At 48.8% G+C, this 24,138-nt stretch overlaps 1 protein-coding gene across 1 annotated transcript in view; it reads left to right on the plus strand.

Annotated features, from left to right (window-relative positions):
* The window catches only part of RBM20 (RNA binding motif protein 20), a 197,859-nt gene extending 174,605 nt beyond the window's left edge, over positions 1–23,254 (plus strand). The window contains exons 10-14 of the mRNA XM_065923305.1: positions 4,228–4,332; positions 5,898–6,558; positions 8,161–8,295; positions 16,114–16,235; positions 20,406–23,254. Of these exons, the coding sequence (XP_065779377.1) occupies positions 4,228–4,332; positions 5,898–6,558; positions 8,161–8,295; positions 16,114–16,235; positions 20,406–20,516 (1,134 nt within the window). The 3' untranslated portion in view covers positions 20,517–23,254. The remainder of the gene's footprint in view (positions 1–4,227; positions 4,333–5,897; positions 6,559–8,160; positions 8,296–16,113; positions 16,236–20,405) is intronic.
* Positions 23,255–24,138: the final 884 nt, after the last annotated feature.

The raw sequence follows: 24,138 nt of genomic DNA on the forward strand, positions 1-24,138 counted from the left end.
GGTGAGGAGAGGCAGGTCCCAGGGAGAAGACTAATAAGGATAATGAACGTTTATGGGATGAAGGAAATGCTTACTGAATGTGTACTCTGTGCAAGGCACTGTGCTAACCATGTTATCTCAACTCATTTAATCCTCACAGCAACCCTAGGAGGAAATACTAGTAATAATACTATCGTTACTGCAGATGAGGCAACTGAAGCCCAGAGAGCTTAAGTTAGTTGCCCAGGGACACACAGTCAGGAAATGGTGGAACTGGAATGACACTCAGGTGATGTGGCTCCAAGTCCCATAGCACCCTCCTGCCTTTACTGGAAGTTCGGCAAGGACTTGATGCAGAGGCCTTCCGTTGGATTTTGTCTGTTTGTCCAGGGTGGGGTGGCCCTGAGGTGTTTGAACCCACACACTCTGCCAGGGTAGATTAACCTTTGGTCTGCTCCATCCTTTCTCCTGCCAAAAGCATCCACCAGTGTTGGGCTTTGACGAGAGGTGGTAAAGGAGAAGCCACCACCACCCACTAAATTATACTGGGTGCCCAGGGCTTGGTGTGTTTCTCCAGACGTAGTGTTCTCCTTCCACTGGAATAAAAACGCTCAGCAGCTGGCTGGCACCTTCCATCCAGATGCCTCATCCAGGGCTCACCATCTGCTGCAGCCTAGAACCTACAGGGTTGCCCCAGGAGCCAGAGAACAGGCAACAACTGAACTTGGGGAATGAAGGCTAAGGACGGGGTCCCTGCCTTTCTTATGATATGCCAGGCACCTCTCACCACAGGGCCTTTGTATGGCATTCCCCTGCCTGGGAGTCCCTCCCCTCCCCGTCCACATGGCTCCCTTCTCAGCTCCTGTGCCTTTACTCATTGTCACAATCTCCAAAGTTTATTCTCGGTCACCACATAAAATCACAACATCCCCAAACCCACTTCTCATCCTTCCCTGCTTTCTTTTTCTTAGTGGCATCTGTCTCCTAATCTATCTCCTAACGTCTTTATTTTGTATGGGGCCTGCTCTCCCTCCCAGCCCTCCCCCACCCCCTTGTGAGCTCAATGACGGCAGGAATTTGTGTCACTGCCAGTCCCCCCCTAATTCCTGGATTAGGGTTTGGCACAGAGTGGGCGTTCAATAAGTGTTTATCAAAGGAATGAATGATTGAGTCCAGACTCTGGAGGCAGAAGCCTGGCTTCTGAGAATTAGGTCACACCCTGTTCTTTTTGGCCTCAGTTTTCTCATTTGTGAAATGGGTGTGATCACAAGGCTGCTGGAAGACTTTTAACAAGACTGTGCTCATGGGAAACCCTGGGAGAGTCTGGAGGGAGTGCCCGTGCGGGCAAAGCCATTGAATGAGCTACTCAGTGTTTGTGGGAGGCCGCAGCCAGACATGAGGCTCTGCCCTGACCACGAGACCAAAAGAAAAAGAATGAAGACAAGGCAGTGAATAGGGCAACATGGGAAAGAGGCTCTCCTCCACTTTCCTGGCAGGGGCACCAAGCTTTACAGACCCAGATGCCTAGAGCAGGGAAACCAGACAGGTGACACAGACCAGGTAGCATGACCAAAGCCAGGGAGAAGAGCTGGGAACGTGGTGGACCAAGGAGGAAAGGCCTGTATTTTGGGCCAGCCACTTTTTAGTTCTTTTCTATGGCTGCCGTGCAGGCACACATACCCTGTGCTGTCTGATTTCCCTTTTCTTAGAGCAAGACCAAAGTCCAGATGCAGACATCTGTGTGAAATTTCCCATGTTTTAGAAACTGTGTAAAATGAAACATGTCCGTAGGTCAGGTGGAGCCCCAGGGGTCCCCAGAGCATGGCCCGCAGGAAAAACAATCCACAGGAGAGAGAAATATCAAAAGAACTCATGCTCAGTTCAAAGCCGAGATAGAGCCCCATGCTTGCTGGGTGGCAGGTGTCTACTTGTTACTCACTCCACCCTCTCCTACCAGTCTCCATTCTCATATTCATGGAGCATCTAGCACTCGGGCTGCAGTTGTAAGTCAACGCTAAAATGACTCTTGATTGCACGGAGCTCATGGTCTCATGAAAAACATGCTCATCAAATAATTCCTTCATTGAACAGATGAGTATGAGTGTTAAGTGTTAAGGAGGTAGAGGATGCAGTGCTACTAGTACCTTTAACAAACCAGAGGTTTTCCTGGCTTAGGATGTGCCTGTTGAGATTGAAAGGAATGGTGGGTATTTACTGGGTCAAAAGGAAGGAGAACAGACAGAGGGAATATCATGTGCAAAGGCCCTGTGGCTGGAGGCCAGTGCTGCTGGAGCAGAGAGAGCCAGGGATAGAATGGTGGGAGGTGAGGCTGATGTGTCAACGAGGTCTGCATCATGCCGACCCTTACAGGCAGGTTGAGGGGTTTTGTCTTTATTCTAAGTTCTAGGGGAAGGAAATGAAGCTTTTAGGCAAGAAGGTGCAGGGAGGATATAATCATTTTTACATTTTGGAATCATCATTCCCGAGGACCTTGGGGAGAACACACTTGGGAGGAAGCTGCCGAGCAGAAGGGGGAGACCAGTTAGTAGGTGGTTTAGCAGTGACCCTGGTTCTGTGGTGACAGCGCTGCCTGCAGTAGTCGGGACCTAATAGTTTGCTCCCTGAGCTGGTGGGTGGGGATGAGGGGGCGGGAGGAGGCGCGAGTGCATTGGTTGACTTTGTCTGTTTCCCATAAGCTGCTGTCACCTGGAAATGGTCCCAGGTCTAGGGATGCCCTAAAAGGCACCCCGGTGTCTCCTTTGCCTGCAGGGACGAAAGGCAGGGGGTCCTTCTGGCGAGGGGCTTTTCAGAGGCCGGCTGTCCCTGCCTCTCCCAGCTAGAACTGGAGGGAGTCTCTTTACTGTGTTGATCTGGATGTGTGGCTGCAGGAACTGCCTGGGAAGGGTACAGGCTGTTTATTTTGACAAGGGAGGACGGTGGGTAATTTATTCGGGAAGACAGAAAATAAAAGTGGCCCCCTGTTGGTAGAAGCTCTGGTTTCTGAGGGCTGAAAAGGCATTTGGAGCTGCTTTGAGCTCAGGTCAGCTCAGAAGACTAGAGCAGAGATTCTGCTGCAAACACTGGAAAAGGCAAAGACTTGAGGATTTGAACTGTCTTTCCCTGTCCGGTCATAACTAGTTAAACCCGTCAGCCCTGAGCTCCTAGCCGGGCTGGCTCCTTGTCAGCAAAGAGAGGTGTGTCTGCTCGTAAGAAATCAGAGCAAGAGTGGTTTACTTTGAGCCAACTTCGGCCAGAGTTGTCGAGAAAATGCAACTTGCTCCCAAGAACATCCGGGAACACTCATTGCTTTGGTGCCCAAAGTTTAAGTCATGGGAGAATATCCTCCTCAAGCTTCTAAACTGGGGGTTGGCAAGTGTTTTTCTACAAAAAACAGAGAGTAATTATTTTCAGCCATGTGGGCAAGTAGGCCAAATTAAGGATATTATGTAGGTACTTGTATCGTCATTTAGCATGCAACTCTTTAGAGATGTGAGAAGCATTGTTAGTTTACAGACTGCACAGAAAAGAAGCCCTGGGTCAGATTTGGCTTGAGGATGAGAGTTGGCTGACCCCTGTTTTAAAGGCGGGTCAGAGACCCTAATTCTCAAAGCAAACACCTGCTTTCAGTTATTCAGTTTCCCAGACATGAGTGCTAGCATGAGGGACCTAATCTGAGGGAAGGGATGGGAGGAAGGAAGGAGGGAAATGATAGCTAACTGGGGCAATAACTCTAGGACAGAGATAAGTCAAAAGTGAGGTGAGGGGGCCCTGATTGGGTGACAACACCCTTCCTAACCATAAGTGGCCTGGAAGTGATTTTTTTATGGCTAATACAGATCTGTTGGTGAGACGTCACCATGATGGTTATGAACCCCAGGGTCAGATTCCCCTTGTCCCCTTTATTCACACTCACTGTCTACAGATATCACGGCTGCAAAAAGAACCCAATTTGCCAGGGATTTCTGTCTCCCTAAAGTCCTCAGGGAAAACGTTAGTGAAACATCTCTCTGCCTCTGTGTCTGTGTGACCTCGAGCAAGTTACTTAACCTCTCTGAACCTCAGTGTCCCCATCTGTAAAAAGAAGATGATAACAGCACCTGCCTCCAAGGGATTTTGTGAGGATAAAGGAAGTGATGTCTGTGAAATGCATCTGACATCATTAGCTGTTCTGTATGTTCCTTTTCTCCTGGTGTGCCCTCCGTCACTGTTCACTATCGATTTGGTTTGTTCTGTGCTTCCTTTGCTAAGGCTGTAAAAGAGGAACAGGAGAGCATGGAAGAGAGTCCCCCATCAGTGGGCAGACAAGAGAAGGAAACAGAGTCCTCCGATACAGAAAACAGAAGGGCAAGGAAGGTAAAGTTTGTGCCAGATGCTGGCAGTGTCGCCACATTGGCACAATGGCTCCGGGTCACCAAGTCACAGGCCTCCCCAAGTCATCGGCCTTCCCGTGCTGCCTGGGGATGACCTGCTTGCTGCATGGCATGTGTCTGAGACCCCAACTGTGGGTCCATGAATGAAGCCAGCACTTTCTGGAGTAATGGCTTCCCCTGGGATCTTTGCACAGTCTTTATTGAAAAGATCTTTACCACCTGCCTGGGCTCTGTCTCCGTCTTCAGTAACTTGGCTGAGCTCATAAGAGAAAGCATGTGCCCACAAAAGACTCCAGGCTACAGAGCCAGACTCCAAAAATAGGCAGGTCCTGGGGAGGGGCTGCAGGCCCAAGGGGGCTTTGGGTACTCAGGCTAGGGCCCTGACCTCAGTAGGCCCTGACGCTGGGATTAACCAAACATCTACTGTGCTTGTAAAGATTATTTTACTTATTTAAAATGAAAAACCCAGTCACAGGGCTGGGGCTGCCACAGCGAAAAGAAATGTCCTTGGATCATGGCCAGCTTCGTGCCTTTCCAGTCAGAAGAGGCAGAGAGATGAGTATCACTGGCTGGAAGCTGATCTCCTAAATCTGGCTGCCGGGCCCCTGGGCTGCTGGGGACGTGAAGGGAAAGTCTCAGGAGGAGCCAATTGTGAACTGTGACTATGGAGGGTTGTACCCTTGCTGGGAGAAGGTGTTTGGGGGGACCTTGTAAGGACTTCGCTGCAGTTACATTTAGTGATGCCCTGCAAGCAGGTTGATGCATTTAGAGCTTATAACTTACTCATTCATTCAGAAACTATCTCAGAACTTAACAAAATAAAGTTTCTATAAATTAATCATAAAAAGATGAGCAGAGATTATTATCTATTAATAGGAAGTATGTGGAGCTTCTCTGGTGGCTCAGGTGATAAAGAATCTGTCTGCAATGCAGGAGACCCAGGGTTTGATCCCTGGGTCAGAAAGATCCTCTGGAGAAGGGAATGGCTACCCACTCCAGTATTATTGCCTGGAGAATCCCATCAGCTGTAGTCCACGGGGTCGCAAAGAGTCAGATGCGACTTAGTGGCTAAGCACCGCCATAGAGTGCTTCATGATAGGAAGTGGGCTAAATAACTTTGACTGGAATCCTGCATGGGCGTTAGTAGTTATGGTAGAGATGTAGATTCTGTGCTACAGAAGCACCTCTAAGCCATAATACCAAATAAAAATGTAAGCTACTCACAGCTAAAAACAAAACAAATGAAAAACCCCAGTCTGTTTATTGAGCACCTGTTATGTACCAGGAGTTGAGATTCTTTGTGCTACTTGGTGGGTTAAGCATTAAGGGCTTACTCCAACTCCTGTGCTATTTTGAGGCCCATCCTAAGGATGAATCAGTGATGAGAGATTGAATGGTTTGCAGCTCCTAATTACCAGGTAGCAGTAAGATTGTGCAGCATCTTTCCAGTTTGAGGGGTCCTATGGTCAAGATTTGCACCCTCTTCTGGTTAAATACTAAGAACCAGGCCTTAGCCACCCTCTAACCTCCATCCGTATTTTTATTCAGGAGCAGGATTCAGAGAGTGGAAGTGAGGCTGAGGGTGAAAGCTGGTACCCCACGAACATGGAGGAGTTGGTGACAGTGGATGAGGTAGGGGAGGAAGAAGATTTTATCATGGAACCAGACATCCCAGAACTGGAGGAGATTGTGCCCATAGACCAGAAGGACAAAATCTGTGCAGAAATATGTCCCTGTGTGACAGCTGCCTTAGACCTGGACTTCACCAAAGGTTTCGCCAAGGAGGGAGTCAAGACCATCGGGAACGGGGCTGCGGAAATCAGCCTCAAGTCGCCCGAAGAACTGCCTTCTGCTTCCACGGGCTGTCCCAGGGACATGGACGTGGAGATGCCTGGCCTAAATCTGGATGCTGAGCGGAAGCCAGCTGAATGCGAGACAGGCCTCTCCCTGGAGGGCTCAGATTGCTACGAGAAGCCCGCAAAGGGAGGAGAGAGCTCAGATGTTCGTCTGGCCCCTCCACTTCTGCAAATGTCTTCCCCCAAGCCAGCAGAGGAGAGGGCCTGGCAGCCCAGCCCATTTCTCGATGACTGCAAGGCCAGGGGGACCCCCGAAGATGGGGCTGGTGAAGGCAGCCCCCTGGAGGAGAAAGCCGGCCCCCCTACCGAGACCGACCTCCAAAGCCAGGCTTGCCAAGGAGCGTCGACCCCAGGTAACTACCTCCCTTTTTCCTCCCTTTTTCTCTGTGCGGCTGGGTTGATCCGACCACTGCTTCCCTGGAGCAGTGTGTGGGCAAGTGCAGGCTGGAACCAACAGAAGTCAGGGTTCAGCCAGCGTGAAAGCTGGTGCAGGAGGCAAGCTGAAAAGCCTGGTTAAACTGCTAGAGCTTTGAGGCAGTGGTTAGCTCTTAGCTTTTAGGTAGGGGACGTTGGATAGGGGACCACATATTTTCTGAAAAGCAGACTCAGATGAGACGTACTTCTTTGCCTTGACAGGAGCCCAGATGAACTCTGACAACTAAATTAGCAAGTGTTTGAGGTTTTTCAAAGGAGCTTTGGTTCCTGGGGATCAGCAAGCAGCCTCTCCTGCCTGCGCCACAGAGGACCACCCAGGCCGTTACACTTCTGTGAGGCCTGAGTGAGGGGGCAGAGCTTTAGAGGCCAAGAAAGGAGAGAAAGGAATGGGCAGAGGGCAGAACGACGGGCTTATGGGCTTACGAAGGTGCCTGGCTGGTTTCCCTTCTCACCACCTCAGACCCACTTTTCTCCAGGGTCTGATGGTGAAACCAGACTTGTCTCGGGATCTCCTCCACCTCCATTGGAGGTGATGTTGTGTCTGTGCCTGGCACTATGACATCATGAAGACAGAGTTTAAAATAGGCTAAGCCCAGTCCTCTCTGCCAAGTGGAAACTAAGATCCAGCAAGAGCTGTGGGGGGAGGGGAGAGGCGTGGCCCTCCATGTTCTCCCAATGAAAATAGCTAGAAATTCATTTTGTAGAAAGCCTGTGGTATTCCAGAGTTTGAAGGAAGTGGGGATAAGAGTCCAGGGCAGAAAATAGAGAGGAAGGGCTTAAAAATAGACATTTCAACCCAGTGCTCTTTGGTTGGCACAAGCTGGTAGGTGAGCAGGTGGTCTGGGCTTCCCTCCATGTCAAGTTGACCTGAGCTGTTTTTCACCTGTGTGGATCTGAGCCTCCATGGAAACTCTGCCGTGAGCTGCCTTGTTGCTAGAGCAATGCTGAGGCCTGGGCTGTGTCTAGAGAAAGCAAGAATAAAGGAAGAGTGAGTGCCGTTCACCTTGCTCGGATTGAACCTCCTCTGTGTTGTAGTATAGGTCTTGACATGCACTGGTGTTCATGGCTCATTAGCTTTCCCAGTGTTTGGAGTTCATATTTAATAACACTGCTCAACAGGCTTGGGGTGAGAATGGCATCACCTCTTCTGCCCGCCTCGGTGCTCCTGTGGACGTCAGCACAATTTTTGCACTTCAGTGATTCTTCTGCCTGCAGAGATGGAGTGATACTGAATCGGGGGTACGGGGGTGGATCATTCCAACCGAAGGCATCAGAGGCCCATCCCCCACAGAGCCAATGCAAAGATTTGCCAAGTTTTCTTGTGTGTGGCGTTCTTTTGGCAGCCGTAAAAGCTCTTTATTCTAGCATTTTGGTTCTAATTAGCAGCCCTGGCCCTAGTCTCATGTCATTAAGCAGCCCCAGGACCATTTCCCATCACACAGTGCAAGGAACAGAATTGCAGGGATTCTTGGAGGCAGGTTGTGTTTCATTGGTATTCTGTCCCGGCTCATGTTTTGCAGAAAACTCCAGGTACTCAGAAATGAAATCTCTGGACATGAGGTCACTGGAAAATGCTGAAGTGGAACTGAAACAGCCCCTTTCTTTGCCTTCCTGGGAACCAGAGGATGTGTTCAGTGAACTTAGCATTCCTCTAGGTGGGTGAGATACTCAGTCCCTTCTGAGAATTCAGTTCCAAGGGACGATAGTTCTGTAATAATGTCTAAGAGCTTGAGAAGGCTGTTTGTCATTTTGTTGTAGTATTAATGTCTGATGCAATCACCCAGATTAACCTGCAGCTTTAAAGTTTCTTGCAATTTCAGTCTCCCATAGTAGACCAAGATAGCTTATGGGGCCAGACTTTGAACGGCACTGCCCTGGGAGCCAGAGCAAAGAGACTTGTTTTTCCTGTCAGGAAATGTTTCATTCCTAACCGCACAGCCCTTATTCAGCCAGGGTAGTGGCGGCTCACCAGCCGCCACAGAGTCAACAGAAATGCCCTCCTGGCCCCAGCACTTCTCCAAACAACGCTGCTTTTTTTTTCCTCTTTGAGGGACTAGCTTCTCTGAGGCAATGATACTGAATAGACTGTGTTTAGGGGACTTCATTGGTGGCTCAGAGGTAAAAGAATCCACCAGCCAATGCAGGAAATGCAGGAGGTGTGGGTTCGATCCCTAGATCGGGAAGATCCCCTGGAGGAGGAAATGGCAACCTGCTGCAGTGTTCTTGGCAGGAAAATCCCATGGACAGTCCATGGGGCTGCAAAGAATCGGACATGACTGAGCAACTGAGCACGCACTCTATAGTTGATAGAGGGGTCCCTGGGTCCCTGTCCTTCCCGTGCTGGTGACTGCATGGCCTCAGACAAGTCATAACCAGGAATTTTTTTTCCAGTCACAGCAGGTCCTTCGGCTTCCCTGGGAGCTCAGCTGGTAAAAATCTGCCTGCAACACAGGAGACCCTTGTTCATATCCTAGGTCTGGAAGTTCCTCTGGAGAAGGGACAGGCTTCCCACTCCACTATTTATGAGCTGGTGGCTCAGCTGGTAAAGAATCCACCTGCAATGTGGGAGACCTGGGTTTTCGATCCCTGGTTTGGGAAGATCCCCTGGAGAAGGGATAGGCTACCCACTTCAGTATTTATGAACTTCCCTTGTGGCTCAGACGGTAAAGAATTCGCCTGCAATGCAGGAGACCTGGGTTTGATCCTGGGTTAAGAAGATCCCTTGGAGGAAGGCATTGCAACCCACTCCAGTATTCTTACCCGGAGAATCCCCACGGACAGAGGAGCCTGGTGCTCCAGTCCACGGGATTGCAGAGTCGGACACGACTAAGCACAGCAGAGCAGGTTCTTCGTTAACAAGCCGATGAGCCCCAAAGGAGCTAGGCAGCATGGAGGCTCACCCTTTCCGTCAAGTTTTCTTTTTTCCTTTTCATCTGCTGTATAAAAATCCCTTATTTTTTCTGTCCTCCAGTGTGCCATTTAGTCAGATGCAAAGAGCAAACTTCCTTTTTAAAAAAAAATGAAAAAAACAAGGAGTTTGCCACATAGCATCCAGCATGCCCCAGGACAAAAATTTCAAAAAAAAAAAAACGGAAATACTACTGACCTTAGAATGAACTAAGATGATTGCAATAAGGCCCTGGGTTCTGGAAAATAGTTGCAAAGGCTGCCTTTCAGGAAAAAGGTGCCAGACAGTCAGCAGCCCCTCCTGGATAATGTGGCACTGTGTGAGGCACTCGGGGCAGGGGCATCGAGAAATGGAACACAAGTCTCTTGGTATCCAGGAACTTGGAATCTGTATGACATACACAGGCAGAAATTAAAAATAATTCTGCTACTTTATAATTATGTCTTCTTTTTATTTTTATTATAAAAAGTGTGAAAGATTGTTATAACAAATTTATAACCCATATAAAGTAAACTTTAAATGTTGTTTCTCTTCTTCCAGTCTCTCCCCCTCTCCAAAAGTCACCACAGTCATACCCATGGATAGCTCTTCTCCCACAAAAACAGGATCAAACTCTACATATAATGTTATGCAGTTTGCTTTTATACCTTAACAGTGAATCTTAGAGCTCTCTTCACATCAAATGCATTCTTCTTAACTACTGCGAATATTTTATCTTAAAAGCTGTACCATACATTACCGATCCATCTCTCTACTGGTGAACATTCAGAATGTCTTTAATTTCTTTTCCATTAAAAATTAGATTGACAACAATACTATGTAGAATATGATTCCCATCATGGTTTAGCACTTATCCATAACCAAACATTTCACGTATTTCTACAGAGTATATTCTTACATTCTAAAAGTATTATATATTTGAATGGCACTGCCGTGGGAGCCAGAGCAAAAAGACTTGTTTTTCTTATTAGGAAATGTTTGTCCTGTCAGGTGTACTATTTCACAAACCTATTCCTGTTTTCCCATCTTTAAAGTCAATAATACCTTTCTCTTATGTATCTACTTCTAAGGATTGTAATATAAAATTAAGATATCCAATGTTAGAAATTTTAAGCAGCCAAGAATAAAAGAACAATATAAGTGAGAAAGTACAAAGTAACATTATTTATCAAAAATTAAAATTATTAATTAAAATGCTATAAAAGTTAGGCTTTTATTTTTTCATTTACCATTGAACTCGCAAAACACCTATGGGGTCAGTAATATTTTCAGCCCTATTTTACAGGTAAGAAATGAGATGGTGGTGGTTTAGTTGCTAAGTCATGTCTGACTCTTGCGCTCCTATAGACTGTAGTCTGCCAGGTACCCCTGTCCATGGGATTTCCCAGGCAAGGATGCTGGAGTGGGTTGTCATTTCCTCCTTCAGGGAATCTTCCTGACCCAGGGATCAAACCCATGTCTCCTGTATTTTAGACAGTTTCTTTATCACTGAGCCACCAGGGGTTTAGGATGAGATGCAGGGTGACAGAGCTAATGAACAGCCCAGACTGGAGTCAGGATTCAGACCCCGGCACTTTGACTCCTAGCACCACGCTCACGCTGCCTGTGCGCTCTACCGCCTTCCGCACGTGCTGTCACCTTTGTGTGTGAACCAGTTTCTGTAGGATAACATACTAGCCCAAGGGAGAGGGGGGTGTCCATGAATATTTGCATTTCAAATTTTCATAATTGCCAGTAAATTGCTATCCAGAAAGATTATACCAGTGTTCAGCACTACCTCACGTGAGAGTACCGTTTCGCCACATCCTTGCCAATTTTGGATCTTGTCAGTTTTTAATCTTTACTAACCTATTGGAGGAAAATGGTAGCTCATTTTATTTTTTAAAACAGCTCTATTGAGGTATAATTGAGGTTAATGACGTGCACATAAAACCTGAATTTTGACACATATGCACCTGTGAGCCATCACTGCAAGCAAGACAGTGAACATACTCATCACCCCTATATTTCCTGGTATTCCTTTGTTACCCCTCCCTCCCAAACCCAGTCCCCAGGTAACCACTGTCCTCCTTCCTCTCACTAAATATTAGTTTGCATTCTAGAATTTTCTATAAAGGGAATCATACAGTATGTACTCTTGTTGCCTGGTTTATTTCACTCAATAGTAATTCTGAGATTCATCCCAATTGTTGGGTGTATGGATAATTGGTTTCTGTTTATCGTTGAGTATAGCACTGTGGTTATGGGTAGATCAGATTTTGTTTATTCATTCAGCTGTGGATGGGCATTTGGGTTTTTCTGGTTTGGGGCTATTACAGACTGTACTTTTATGCTTGATGATAGTCTCTGATTAGCTTTGAGACCTATTGTTTCTTTAATCTCAGTGGGGGTGAGGGGCATATGATACTGTTTTCTGCATTTGCCAGGTAAGGAAACTGAAGCCCAGAGACTTATTACCAGAGTTGTTTTTGTTTTTTAGTTGCTAAGTCATGTCCGATTCTCTTGTGACCCATGGACTATGGCCCACCAGGCTCCCCTGTCCAGGGGTTTTCCCAGGCAAGAATATTGGAGTGGGCTGCCATTTCCTTCTCCAGGGGATCTTCCCGACCCAGGGATCTAACCTGATCTAACCAATGCAGGGTCTCCTGCATTGGCAGGTGGGTTCTTTACCACAGAGGCACCAGGGAAGCCCCTTGCTGCCCAAAAGCAACACAGTAAACTCAGGTCAGAACTGAGGGAATTCTAACTGGAGACCAGGCTGCCCTGCCACTCAGGCAGCACAGTGGAGGAGAGGCAATTTTGGCGCAGTGGTTAAGAGCACAGAGTGTGGAATCTGACTCCCCGGGTTCAAATCCCAGCTGGCTGGGGGTCAAAGAGGTGCTGATTTAACCTCTCTCCCTGGCTTTCTTCATCTGTAAATCAGGGATGGTGATAGTCGCCTACCCTGTAGGGTTATTTTGAGGATTAGATGAATGAGTACTTGTAAGGTCTCAGTCTCTTTCACTAGGAGGTACTTATTACGAGTTGTCTATTGTTATTATTTGTTTCTTTCTCTTTCTCAAAGTCGCTCAGTCATGTCTGACTTTGCGACCCCATGGACTATAGCCCGCCAGGCTCCTCTGTCCATGGGATTCTCCAGGCAAGAATACTGGAGTGGGTTGCCATTCCCTTCTCCAGGGGATCTTCCTGACCCAGGGATTGAACCCGGGTCTCCTGCATTGCAGGCAGATTCTTTGCTGTCTGAGCCACCAGGGAAACCATTATTAATTTATGAAATAGTTGTTGAGGCCTACTCTGCCTTCTCTCACTGGGGGTGCATAACCCTTCACCCTCCATGGTTTGTCAGTACTGCAGAGATACTTTCTAGGGAGTGGGGACAACTCAGGCTTGGTCCCTGTGGAGCGCAGGGAGGTAGAATGAGGAGGAGGTGAGGCAAAGTCCTGCTGCTCAGGGGCTGGGCTGGGCATGGGGATGGGGAAGGGCAGCTCCGTGGGTTTCTGGCCAGCTCTGGGTGACCCCAGCCAGCGTTGAACCCGCCAAGGCCTGAGCTCTCCCCAGAACCAAAGGGAAGCCTACAAAAGCTCCCCCTCTCCACCCATCACAGGCTGTGCTGGGATGACAGGGCTGTAATTACCCGTGGCGGGAGCTATTATTAGAAGGCAGATGTTGCTTTAATTATGGTACTTAATAGAGGCTGAAAAACGGGAGGACCGGGTTGCTGCAGAACTCTCTGGGGCTGGGGCTGTGTTTTCTTCAAGCTGTGCTTCCCTGGGCCCTCACGTTCCAGAGGTGTCCTGAGGCGGTGTTGGCATTCTAAGTGCCCAGGCAACTCCTGTGACTCAGGGGTGAGTTCCCAGGCGTTTGGGGATCTTGCCCCAGCTTCTCCCTCCTCATCACTGTCTCTGACCACCTGGTACTGCCTGAGTGGCCCCGGAGGCCGGTGGGGGCCGGGAAGAGAGCTGCTGCCCAGCCATGGAGCCCGGGTTCTCCAGGCAGCTCTGGTGAAAGGCTGGAGGGCCAGAAGGCCTCGGTGGAGAAAAGCCTCACACATGTCTGCTATTGTTTTTTGATAAACAGTTTAATAAAGGACTAATGTTTGTTGAGCCCTGGGCAAGATGGCATGTGCTTCCCCATTACACCATTTCTTGTATTATTATTCCTGTTTCACAGAGGAGGAAACTGATCTCAGAGAGGTTAGCACACATACCTGAGGTCACACAGTGCAAGTCAAAGAGCTTGGTCTGACTCCAAATTCCATTTTCTCTCCAGTATACTGTGGCTTCCAGCTTTTTTGTTTTTTGGCAGCAGAAGCCTTTGTTCAAGTGAAATCTCACCCCAAACACTGCAGATGGTAGCCATGCCCACTGCTGGGGCTGAAACAGGCCACAGCTGCCAGCTCAGGTCTGTTTCACGTTCCGTGGTGGCTTCTGAGGCAGCCGCACCCCTTCTGGGGGCACCAGGGCAGGGATTTGAAGACCTCTTGGGAAACGTGGCGGATTCCGGAGGCCTTGTGGGATCTGCACAGAAAACCCAAGGCTTCTTTCTTGGTTTTACCCAGTTGGCCGACCCTACAAGGTTTGAACTCAGGGAGAGGCTCTGATCCCCTGCCTGCATCTGCTCCCGTGGCCTCGGGGTGCGGCTGGCGGAGGGTGCTTCCCCTTTTCTGGTTGCCCTTCTCTTGTCCAGTGGGGGCCTCTGCTCCCAGTGGAGCAGCAGCAGAAGGGAGAAGTGTTTTGCAGGCACAGAGGAGGAAGGCGAGCCTTGCTTCATGCTCTGTTTGCCAGCAGCAGCCAGGAGCCAGGGCCTGGGGGAGGTGGAGGGGCGGGACGGCCACCCACAGGCAAAGCCAGCACGGTCCCATCCTTTGCAGTGCGGGTTGGGAGGACACTCGGCCTCCCCCAGGGCAACTGGGTCCCTCACCCAAGGACCTCACTGGAGACTGCTGAGGGCAGGGCAGGCAGGCTTGCTACGTGGCAGTTAGAACTGGCCAGCCAGCCCACTCCCCCCCACCAACACGCGCACACACACACACAGGAGCCATCCGTCAAGGCAGGCTGCAGGCAGGCCTCCCAGGCTCCCTCCTTCCTCCAGGCCCGTCCTTCCACGCTGATAAGTGGCTTTTGTGAAATGAGGCAGGAGGGGGGGGCGGGGTGGATGAAGGGGGGAAGGTTGTAATTAGAAGTCTAAGCTGCTCCTCGATGACAGGGTCTCCTGTGCATTTAGCTCTGTCTCTAGAGGCAGGAGAAGGAAAGTGAAGGAGGGCCTGGGCTTGTGGTCACACGCAGGGCCTTGGAGGAGACCTGGCCTGTCCCCCTCTCTGTAAAAAGCTGCCCTGGCCTCGTGTGTGGCTCCCAGCCCCACTTTCCCTGACACCCAGTCGGGCCAGCTCTTCCACCATCCCCCTATCCACAGCAGAACTCACCAGATGGGCAGCAGCAAAGCACAGCTGAGGGGTCAGCACACAGGGGACAGCCTCAGCCTGAAGGCGCGGGGTTGGGAGTGGGGTGCAGCGCATCTGGGTGTCCCGAGTGGTCAGCCCCACTCCTTTAGCTCCACAGTGTGTCCTGATCTCCGCAGTCCTCAGCCCTGCTTTTTAGATGCTGCCTCAATCAGAAGGCTCAGGAGGGATTCAGCCAGCTCTCCCCAGGCTACACAGATTCTTAGCCTCTGGTCTTAGCCCCTTCTCAGACCTGGGCTCTTTCCACTCTGCTGTGTCCTCAAGAGGAGAACCGTGACCCCAAAACACTATGGTGTAGGCTAGAGCAGCCACCATCCCCCTTCAAAGATGAATCCTCTGGGCTGTGACACGGTCACTTCTCTGGCTGTTGGGCCACTGTTTCCTTTCCTCAGAATCAAAAGAACTCCCCAAATCCTGGAACTTCTATTTAATGCATCATAAATAAAGTGCTACTAATGAATGGTTCAGATTTAAGACTAGAGAAAGATGGAAAAATGTTTATGATAGATCATCACATGAAAAAGGGAGGAGACAGAATTACACTTAGGGTGTCATTAAAAATGTCCTCTTCCACCCCACAAAGTGCTCTATATAGTGTGGAAGAAAATATTTTGATTGGAATGACTCCGGGTGAGTTTTCCTCACTTTTATCTTTAAAAAATTCTTTTTAGTGAACATAATTGTAAAATAAGCAAACAAAAATGAGTGTTGTTCCAGAGTCTTGGCCACAGCAGCTGCAGAGAGACGTACAGTGTGGAGAAAGGAAATCCACCCAGTGAAATGTAAGAAACCTCCTTACTCCTCCTTTCCCAGGAAGCAGACTGATGTTAGTAGAGCCTGGACCTACTTCTGGAAGGCAGCTGCAAAGCATATAATTTCCCAGCACCCCATCACACTGCCTGTGAATGAAGCTGATGCTCTTTTCTTCGTGCCAGTTTTGTAAATGAGGAAACTGAGGCTTGGAGAAGTTGGGTAACCAGCCCAAGCCAATAGCAAGCCAGGGCTGAATCGCGTTGCTCCTACTTCACCCTGACTGTTGTCTGGACCCCAGGGGCCTCCCTCTACCTTCCTAAACTCCCTACCTGTCCGTCCCCCATCCTTCTGCAGGGGTGGAGTTCGTGGTGCCCAGGACCGGCTTTTATTGCAAGCTGTGTGGGCTGTTCTACACAAGTGAAGAGATGGCGAAGATGAGTCACTGTCGTAGTGCCGTCCATTACCGGAACTTACAGGTAAACGCTGGTCTTCCCTGCCTAGCGCCCAGGACGCGCACTCCCTGGGCTAGGTTCCTGTGAGGTTATATCTCCTTCCATCACATGGAAAACTCCTTCTGTGGCCTGAATCCTGACTCCACCAGACTTCTCCACATGGTGGCTGCCTTCCTTATGCTCTCAGAGCATCTGTGTCCGCTTTAGTACAAACCATTCTATTTGGGTTGGATATTTTTGGCAACTGCCTCTCCCTCTAGACTGAATGACTTGTTAGTGTTCCCCTAGCCCATGATTGGAGCTGAAAGACCTGGATATTTCAGATACTGATATTTCTGTGTTTCTCTTCTCCTGTGCTAGTATCCATGTTTGGCTAGGATAAAAGTCACTGTTATGTTCTACTGAAATGTGTGTTCATACTGCAGCTGTTTTCAAAGACATAGCGTCTGGGACCAGACACTGGGGATACACTGGGATACAACAAAAAAAGCAGATAATAACCCCTGCCCTCATGGACCTTCCATTCTAGAGTAGTAGATAAGCAAAATATAAGTGTGTTTCATTGTATATTAACTGTGACATATATAAAATTTTCTATATACCATATTTCATCCAATCTAAGGTGCCATCAGTTGTAAGACACAACACTATTTTTTGATACTAACAAGAAAAAAAATGTTACAGATTAAACAGTGAGACTCCATCAACTGGAAAATACATCTCAATTTCAGAACTGTTCGTACGTGGGGAAAAAACACTTCTTAAATCAATGAGATATAGCAACATATCCTGTAAAAATACCTAAATAATATATAGCATGTTAGAATGTGATTTTCTTATGACTTCTGGTATAAGCTGGGGATTAGTAATATAATAGAAATCATAGTAGATCAGATGGTTGGGGTAAGTATATCAAAGTACCTTCTGTTCTAACTGCAAGGAATTTAGACTACTTCTTTGAGGCATAAGGCCTTGGCTCTGGAAGACCCTTGTGATGGTGAGTGAGTGAGTGAGTGAGTGAGTGAAGTCATTCAGTCGTGTCTGACTCTTTGAGACCCCGTGGACTATAGCCTATCAGGCTCCTCCATCCATGGGATTCTCCAGGCAAGAATACTGGAGTGGGTTGCCATTTCCTTCTCCAGGGGATCTTCCCAACCCAGGGATCGAACCCAGGTCTCCTGCACTGCAGGCAGACACTTTTTAATTCCAAAGCAGATAGTACCGTTCAGTTTAATTGTTAAAGAGTGGCTGCTCTGGTGGTTCTTAGCCAGGGATGTGAACCAAAGTCCTGTACACAGTGTTTCAGAAGTATTTGTACTACTTAGGCCAAGTGTTCAGCAGAATTTGGGAGGGACCCAGGAATATGTAATTTGAGAAAATTCTCCAAATGATTTTAATGTGTACCCCTAGTTAAGAAAACTCAGATACAGGCCAACTCTCTTATTTTATAATTGAGGAAACTGAGGCCCAGAGAAACCAAGAATTTATCTAAACCTTGGATTAGTCCAAGCCTTGGATTTGTCCAAGGCCATCAAGATGGTGAGTTACCAGGCCTGGAACCAAATTGCCTGATTCTTAATCACTTTGCTGCTTTCACTCTACTAAGCTGGTCTTGTGAACTGAGACTCGTGTCATGGCCTGGATCACCATCTGCAAGGGACTGTCATTGACTGTGCCCAAACTCAGGTCAGTTAAGCCTCTTGATTTCCCTCCGGAAAGCAGCTGTTGTGTGACCGAGAAAGTCACGGGGCCTGGGGCCCAGGTCCTGGCCTCTCCAGGGGGTAGGCAGTGACTTGGCCAGGCCAAGGGTTCAGCTTGGGCTACACAGAGCCAGCTGACGGCAGCTGTCTACCCTGAAGACATCATCACCACCCACCCACAACAAGAGGAAGCCTCTAGAATGGAAGAGCTGAACAGGGTCTTGAAGATCATCTGGTCCTGATTTTCCCAAACCTTGGTCTTCAGCTGGAATCTTTTTAAAATGTGGCTTCCTGGACCTATCCTATATTTGCTTATTCATTGTCTCTAGTGTGGGGCCTGAGAATATGCATTTTAAAGTCTTTCCATCAGATTATGATACCTCAACATGAGAACCTTCTCATCGGGTCTTCTCAGCTTGACTGTGTAACCCTCAAGGAGACATACAGCTTAAGGTCACCCAAGAAGGTTGGAAGAATGCAGACTCCTTGAATTCTAAACCCTGTGCTATTTGCAGGGCAACAGACTTCACTGTGTTTTGGGCCTCTGGGCCAAACCCCCAGGCAGACTCACCTCCCAGTAGCAGGCCACGGCCACACCTGTGGTCCCAGGCCTATCAGGTCCAGACGCTGGCTAAGTCCCTTATGCCCGCCAACTGCAGTTCAGGTTTCCCTGGAGCACCTGTCGGGGAACAGGGAGCCGCGATCACAGGTGTCCCAGATAGGGTTTCTGCCTGTGGCCTTGACAGGCTGTCTCTGTCCACACAGATGCACCCATCCCACCCCTACTCCATGCTACATGTGCGAAAAGGGAAGAATTCAGACGGGAGTGGCCGATGCTGGCTAACACCTCAGTCAGGCAGCTTGTAAATCTAGCACCCTGGAAGGCTGTGAGGCGGGGGCAGGGGTTGCTCCTGGGGGTAGGGTTGTAGGAATCTTCATTTTCTCTCTGCAGCCTCGCTGTACTCTCGTGCGCTGAGAGAAGCCTCAGCAGGTCAGAACAGCAGGTGGAGTAGGTGCTAGGTGGGAAAACTAGACGCTTGCTCAGCCCCAGGTCCGATACTCGGTACACCTACCCACTTGCCTTCCCTAAGACGAGATGAAGGAGCAGCCCAGTCCTCCATCAGCAGTCTGATCCCCCGAATCCACAGTCTACCTCTCTCTATCAGTCTCACCCACCTCTCAAAGCTAACCAGTCTCTCTTAGAGACACCAGGTCGACTCCATCACCTCTCCCACATCATCAGGTCTGACCCTCAGATTCACCCCTGAAGGAAGAAAGAGGAAGATAGCATCCTTCCATTTAACAGTTTAGGGTCTGAGGCTAGGAGAAGATGAGTGACTTTCCCAGAATCAGACAGCCAGTGCCAGTTACGATCAAGGCGGCATTGACTTTTTGGCCAACCCAATATATGGCCCAGGATCCTACCATCCCACTTACAGAAATCTAACCTACAGAAATAAATTCACCAATATGTAAATATGTACAAGGGCACTTATTGCAGTTAATTTATTATAATAAATGTATAACTTATTGCCAACATTTTTGGAAACAGCCTGAATGTCCAGGAATAGGATAGTGATTGAGTAATTGATGGTTCACGCCTGTGACATTGCTAGGTGTTTATTCCATGCCAGGCTCTATGTTTGATGCCTTATGGTACCTCTCTGGGACGCCACACCAACCTTGTATAGTGGTTACTGTATTACTCACACTTAACAGATGTCAAAGATATTGGGGACCTTGCCAGCTGAGAGCCAACCTTTGAACCCAGGTCATGTGATGGCAAAGCCCACACACTTGACCGCTGTGAGGGACTTAACCCTGCTGACTCCTTGCACTGCCCTGGGCTGCCCCAGCCATCAGAGGATATCCAACTGGGGCCTAGGGAATCTTCTGGTTCTCTCGCTGCCGTGAATCCAGAACCTCAGGAGCAGCCTGACAGGCTCACCGAGTTGGACTTGGGGGCCAGTGGGAACATGGGTGCTCTGAGCTGGGGTGCAGGCAGCCCCCTCCCCCTGTCTGCGGAGCCTCAGATGTCGGGCTGCAGTTTTGTCTTTCAGTAGGTATGGGGCAGAGCTGCTCCCCTCCCTGCCCTTCCAGCCTCCCTCTCTTTCCTCTGCCTTTTACACGTGGACGTGCTGCCTGGATCCTAGGGCTCATTCTGGACTACGAGTAGAGTTGTGAGGGTTAAATGAGTTTATAGAAGAAAAGCAGTTAGCGCTGGATGTGGATTAAGGGCTATGGATGTGTTTGCTGTTAGAATCTGCACTTCCCTACATTTCTCCATGAATCATTTGTAAACTCATAAAGAGGGTGGAGCTCATCACTCAGCCTGGGTCCTGGGGCCCTGGAAGGATCTGAGGAGAGAGAAGAGGGCTTCCACCCCAGGGGGGCAAGATGAGAGGAGAGGGGGGCCCAACACACAGCCCCTTCCTCTCCTCCCAGCTCACCACTGTCTTTCTCCCTCCCCACTCTGTCCCTCTTTCCACCACAGAAGTACTTGTCCCAGCTGGCCGAGGAGGGCCTGAAGGAGACGGAGCGGGTGGGCAGCCCGCGGCCCCAGGACAGCGGAATCGTGCCGCACTTTGAAAGGAAGAAGCTCTGACACCGCTGCTTGAAGGGGGAGAGGAGGGCCTGAGAAGTGGGGCCTTCCTGCCAGAGAGGAAGGAAGCCCAGGGAGCCCACGGCGGTGCCCGAGTCGGTCCGCAGAGACCCACGACAGGCCCGGAGCGCCTCCCGGAGCCTTCACCCCGGCATATCCAGTGACCCGCGTTTCCTTCGAACAGTTTTTCCATTTGCTTGTCTCTTTTTCTCTCCATCTCTCACTCCCTCCTTCTGTGCCGATAAAATCCAACTTCTCAGGGATTTTCACAGTGTTCCAATTCTTGGTGGGATAGGATAGGTCAAGCCAGGCTGAGTCCTCCAAAAAAAAAAAGATTTCACGGAGACTCCTGGGTCGAGAACCACGTCTCTGCTTGGCGTCCTGTGTGTGGTGGGTGGGGGAGCTGAGTTGGGTCTTACGGTCCCGGAGCGGGGAGCCCTGGACCACCAGAAGCTGGCAGAAGCTGAGAGCTCCTCTAGCTCAACCACCTTTTTGAAAAGCCCTGATTTTCATAACTCTTTCGTCCTCTCCATTGTTCTAGAAGCCCACCAGATTCAAGCCTTAAAATTTAAGAAGAGCCCTTTATTTTGGAAGCTCTGATCATTTCTCTCCTGTTGATTTCAGGAGATGCCAGGGTTTGTTCTCCTCTGGATATTGAGTCTGGTCTAGATTCACTTTAAATAAAAATGAGAACAGAAGCATCTTCCCCCTCCAGTTAAAACATTAGAAGGTCAGGACTTCTGTTGAAGACTGGTCTCCCAGCCGTGCATGGTTGGCTTGAGAGACACCAAAACAAGGAAAAGGCGTCCATCCTTGACTCATCCTTTGGCGCCTGCACACTGGGTACCAGCAGCCTCACAGTGGGATGGTCTTTAAATGGTCTCTTAGAGGTGGGGGCAGCTGAGAGAGGGAAGGCTGCAGGACCGAGGAGCGTTGAGGGTTGCCAGGTGTTTGTAGGTGGGCCCTTTCCAGTTGGGCAGAAGGCCAAAGGCATCTCAGAGTTTACCCCATGTGCAGACTTTGATATTAAATGTTACAAAGCGCAGAGCTCCTTCCCATCGGGCTGTGGGTACTGAAGCTGAGTGCTTTCAGGTCCTGGACAGGACAGGCTGCTGGGGTCTAGACTGAGGTTCATTGGGAGGGTTTGGGAAAATGTGCTGGGGGAAATGCGGCTCAGCTGACCTGGTGAAGCCCTTGAGAAGGTCAGAAGGGAACCTGGTGCTGCTTCCTCAAGTGAGACACTTGCCCGGAGACGGCCGCCCTGGCTCAGCTCCTAGAACACGTTTGTTCCTGTTTGTTCTATTCCTGACCACAGATAGGTAGGCTAGGATGAGATTGCTTGTTTTAATTTAATGTTTTGCTTTTTTTTTCTTTTTATGGTAGATAAGACTATACTGCATATTCTGTTTTCTGTCCTCTGCACTAAAAGCAGAAGGTACAGAGATGGATTATCTGAGTTCCACACTGACATCTGATTAGTGAGAAACTTAAGCCTCAGAAAGGAAGGGAAAATAGAACATACTAGGATCACATGTAAACCTGGGGGCAGGTGGCATCGGCAAGGAGAGAACCGCTGGGGACCTGTGAGAGAGAAGAGTTCAGGCAAGCTTCAAACAGACCAGCTTGAACAGGTGTATAGGGAGGCTGGAAGCGGTGGCATCAGGCAGCTGCGGGCCTCAGAAAGGTGAGTGTCTCAAAGAGAGTGGAGTTTGAAAACAGTGACTCAGCCCAGACCTGTTCCCCTGGCTGACTTCTCTGGGTTGTACCTGGTGTTCTAGAAACCGGCCTCCTCTGTTTCTCGGAAACTTTGACCCTATGTGTCTTTCTTCCCACTGGTGGGAAGTCAGGGGCCAACGCTCTGAACCTTGCTGGGAAAAACCTAAAGCCTAAAAGTACATTTTTAGAGAAGCTGGCAGTCTTTTCTCCCAGCATAGTGGAAGATGACCCCGCCAGCTCACCACCCCCCCACCAAGCAGTGTTTCCATGGAAACCTGGATGGCTGTTCAAACAGCTATATTCCCTAGTAATGTAATGGCTCTCTTGCTGATAGACCGAACTTCCCTCTATTTTAAAGCTGGAAAACGGCCCTGGGAAGGAGAGAGAAGCTCTTTGCATTTAATAAGAACCTTTAATTTAAAAAGTCATCAAAGGTCCTGTATTTGTGTGTAAATATATATTTATATTTATTTATTTTTATACAATTCCATTGGCATAGTTTCACCCACTCTATAATTTGCACTTTTTATTCCTACGTGTGTCATACACAATGCAGTATTAAAAGCAACCAGGAAAATATTGATTTTTTTTTTTTTTAAGCTTTTCTTCAGTGTTTGTTAATGATTTCAAAATGTCTCCCTGGAAAGGTTGTTCAAGAGCAGCTGCTATCTTGAGCAGCACATTTACTCGTACCCTGCGTTAATATAACAAAAGGCCTGTGTACTTTTTATTGTAAACACCTGAAATAAAGTATATCCACAGTGTATTTCTGAAGGATTTGGTAAACTTGGTGTTGGTGTGAGCAGCAGCCATTAGTATCAAGGTTTCTCTTGACAGTCTGAGGCTGTGATCTGTTAGATTATACTTGAACTGGACCAGAGTTTGATTATTGAGCTTGTGAGAAAAAGAAAACCATTAGTTGATTTAAGTTTGAACTTGTAAACTATTGGAATTTGTTGAGTGTGTCCTATTAATCGTCACCACTTTTCTTGATCTGTATAATTGACCTCAAGTGTTTGTTTTTACAAAAGGAAAAACAAAAAAGATTTTTAATAAAGAGAATTTGAAAGCTTGTGAGTGAGTCGTCATCTGTTACACCAGGATCCCTAAGTGTTTGGCCAAAGGATGCTCACTGAGTGTGGAGGTTGGGATTCAGTTCATCTAAATCTAGAATGTTTCTGAAGAGTTGAAAAAACAAGATACAAGAGGTTCCACCTGGGACTCTGGGGGGGTGGAATCAGAGCTTCTCAGGGTTGAAGCTCCAAGAGGGCTGAGCCTAGGAATATAGTGAGCTGCTGTTCCCCAGGCCAAAAGGGTTAGATGGAAAAATCTCTTGGCTGCTTCTAACCCTGTGGTTAGAAGAAGGTTCTTCTAACCCTTCTTCTCAGGGCTCTCAGGTTGTCTAGTGGCCGAGCCCTGTTGCCCTGCACCAGAGTCAGGTCGTTTCTGGAGGTGCCGTCCCTGTGAGGAGGTCAGCCCCTCGCTTGGGTCCTTTGAGCCTTGTGACTTCTGAAGTCCTGTGTCCTTGGGTGCAAGGGCGGGTGATGGTATTAATCACCTCCCTGATTGTTTCTGGGTTCAGGTCATTGCTGGTGAAAGCAACTGCCATGCTGTGCAGCCCTGAATCTTTGCCGTTTGGGGATTCAGAGCAACCCTGAAATTTTCAGTGGTTCTTAAGTTCTTTCTCAACCGTTTCTTCTAGCAAAACAATGCTAATCTCCTGGGACCGGTTCGCAAGTCCTTTGAATGGCCTGGAATCTTCTCAGGGCCCTCCCCTCCTGTTGGCAGTGCTCCTGAGTCACCAGGGAAGGGCTGGGCAGTCTGGCCCCAGAGGGCAAAGTGAGTGGGGCTGCCTGTAATTAGCGGGTGCAGATCTGTAGATCTGAGGAAAGTTCCCATCCAGCCTGTT

The sequence above is a fragment of the Muntiacus reevesi genome, chromosome 2, assembly GCF_963930625.1.
Source record: "Muntiacus reevesi chromosome 2, mMunRee1.1, whole genome shotgun sequence".
Lineage (NCBI taxonomy): Eukaryota > Metazoa > Chordata > Mammalia > Artiodactyla > Cervidae > Muntiacus > Muntiacus reevesi.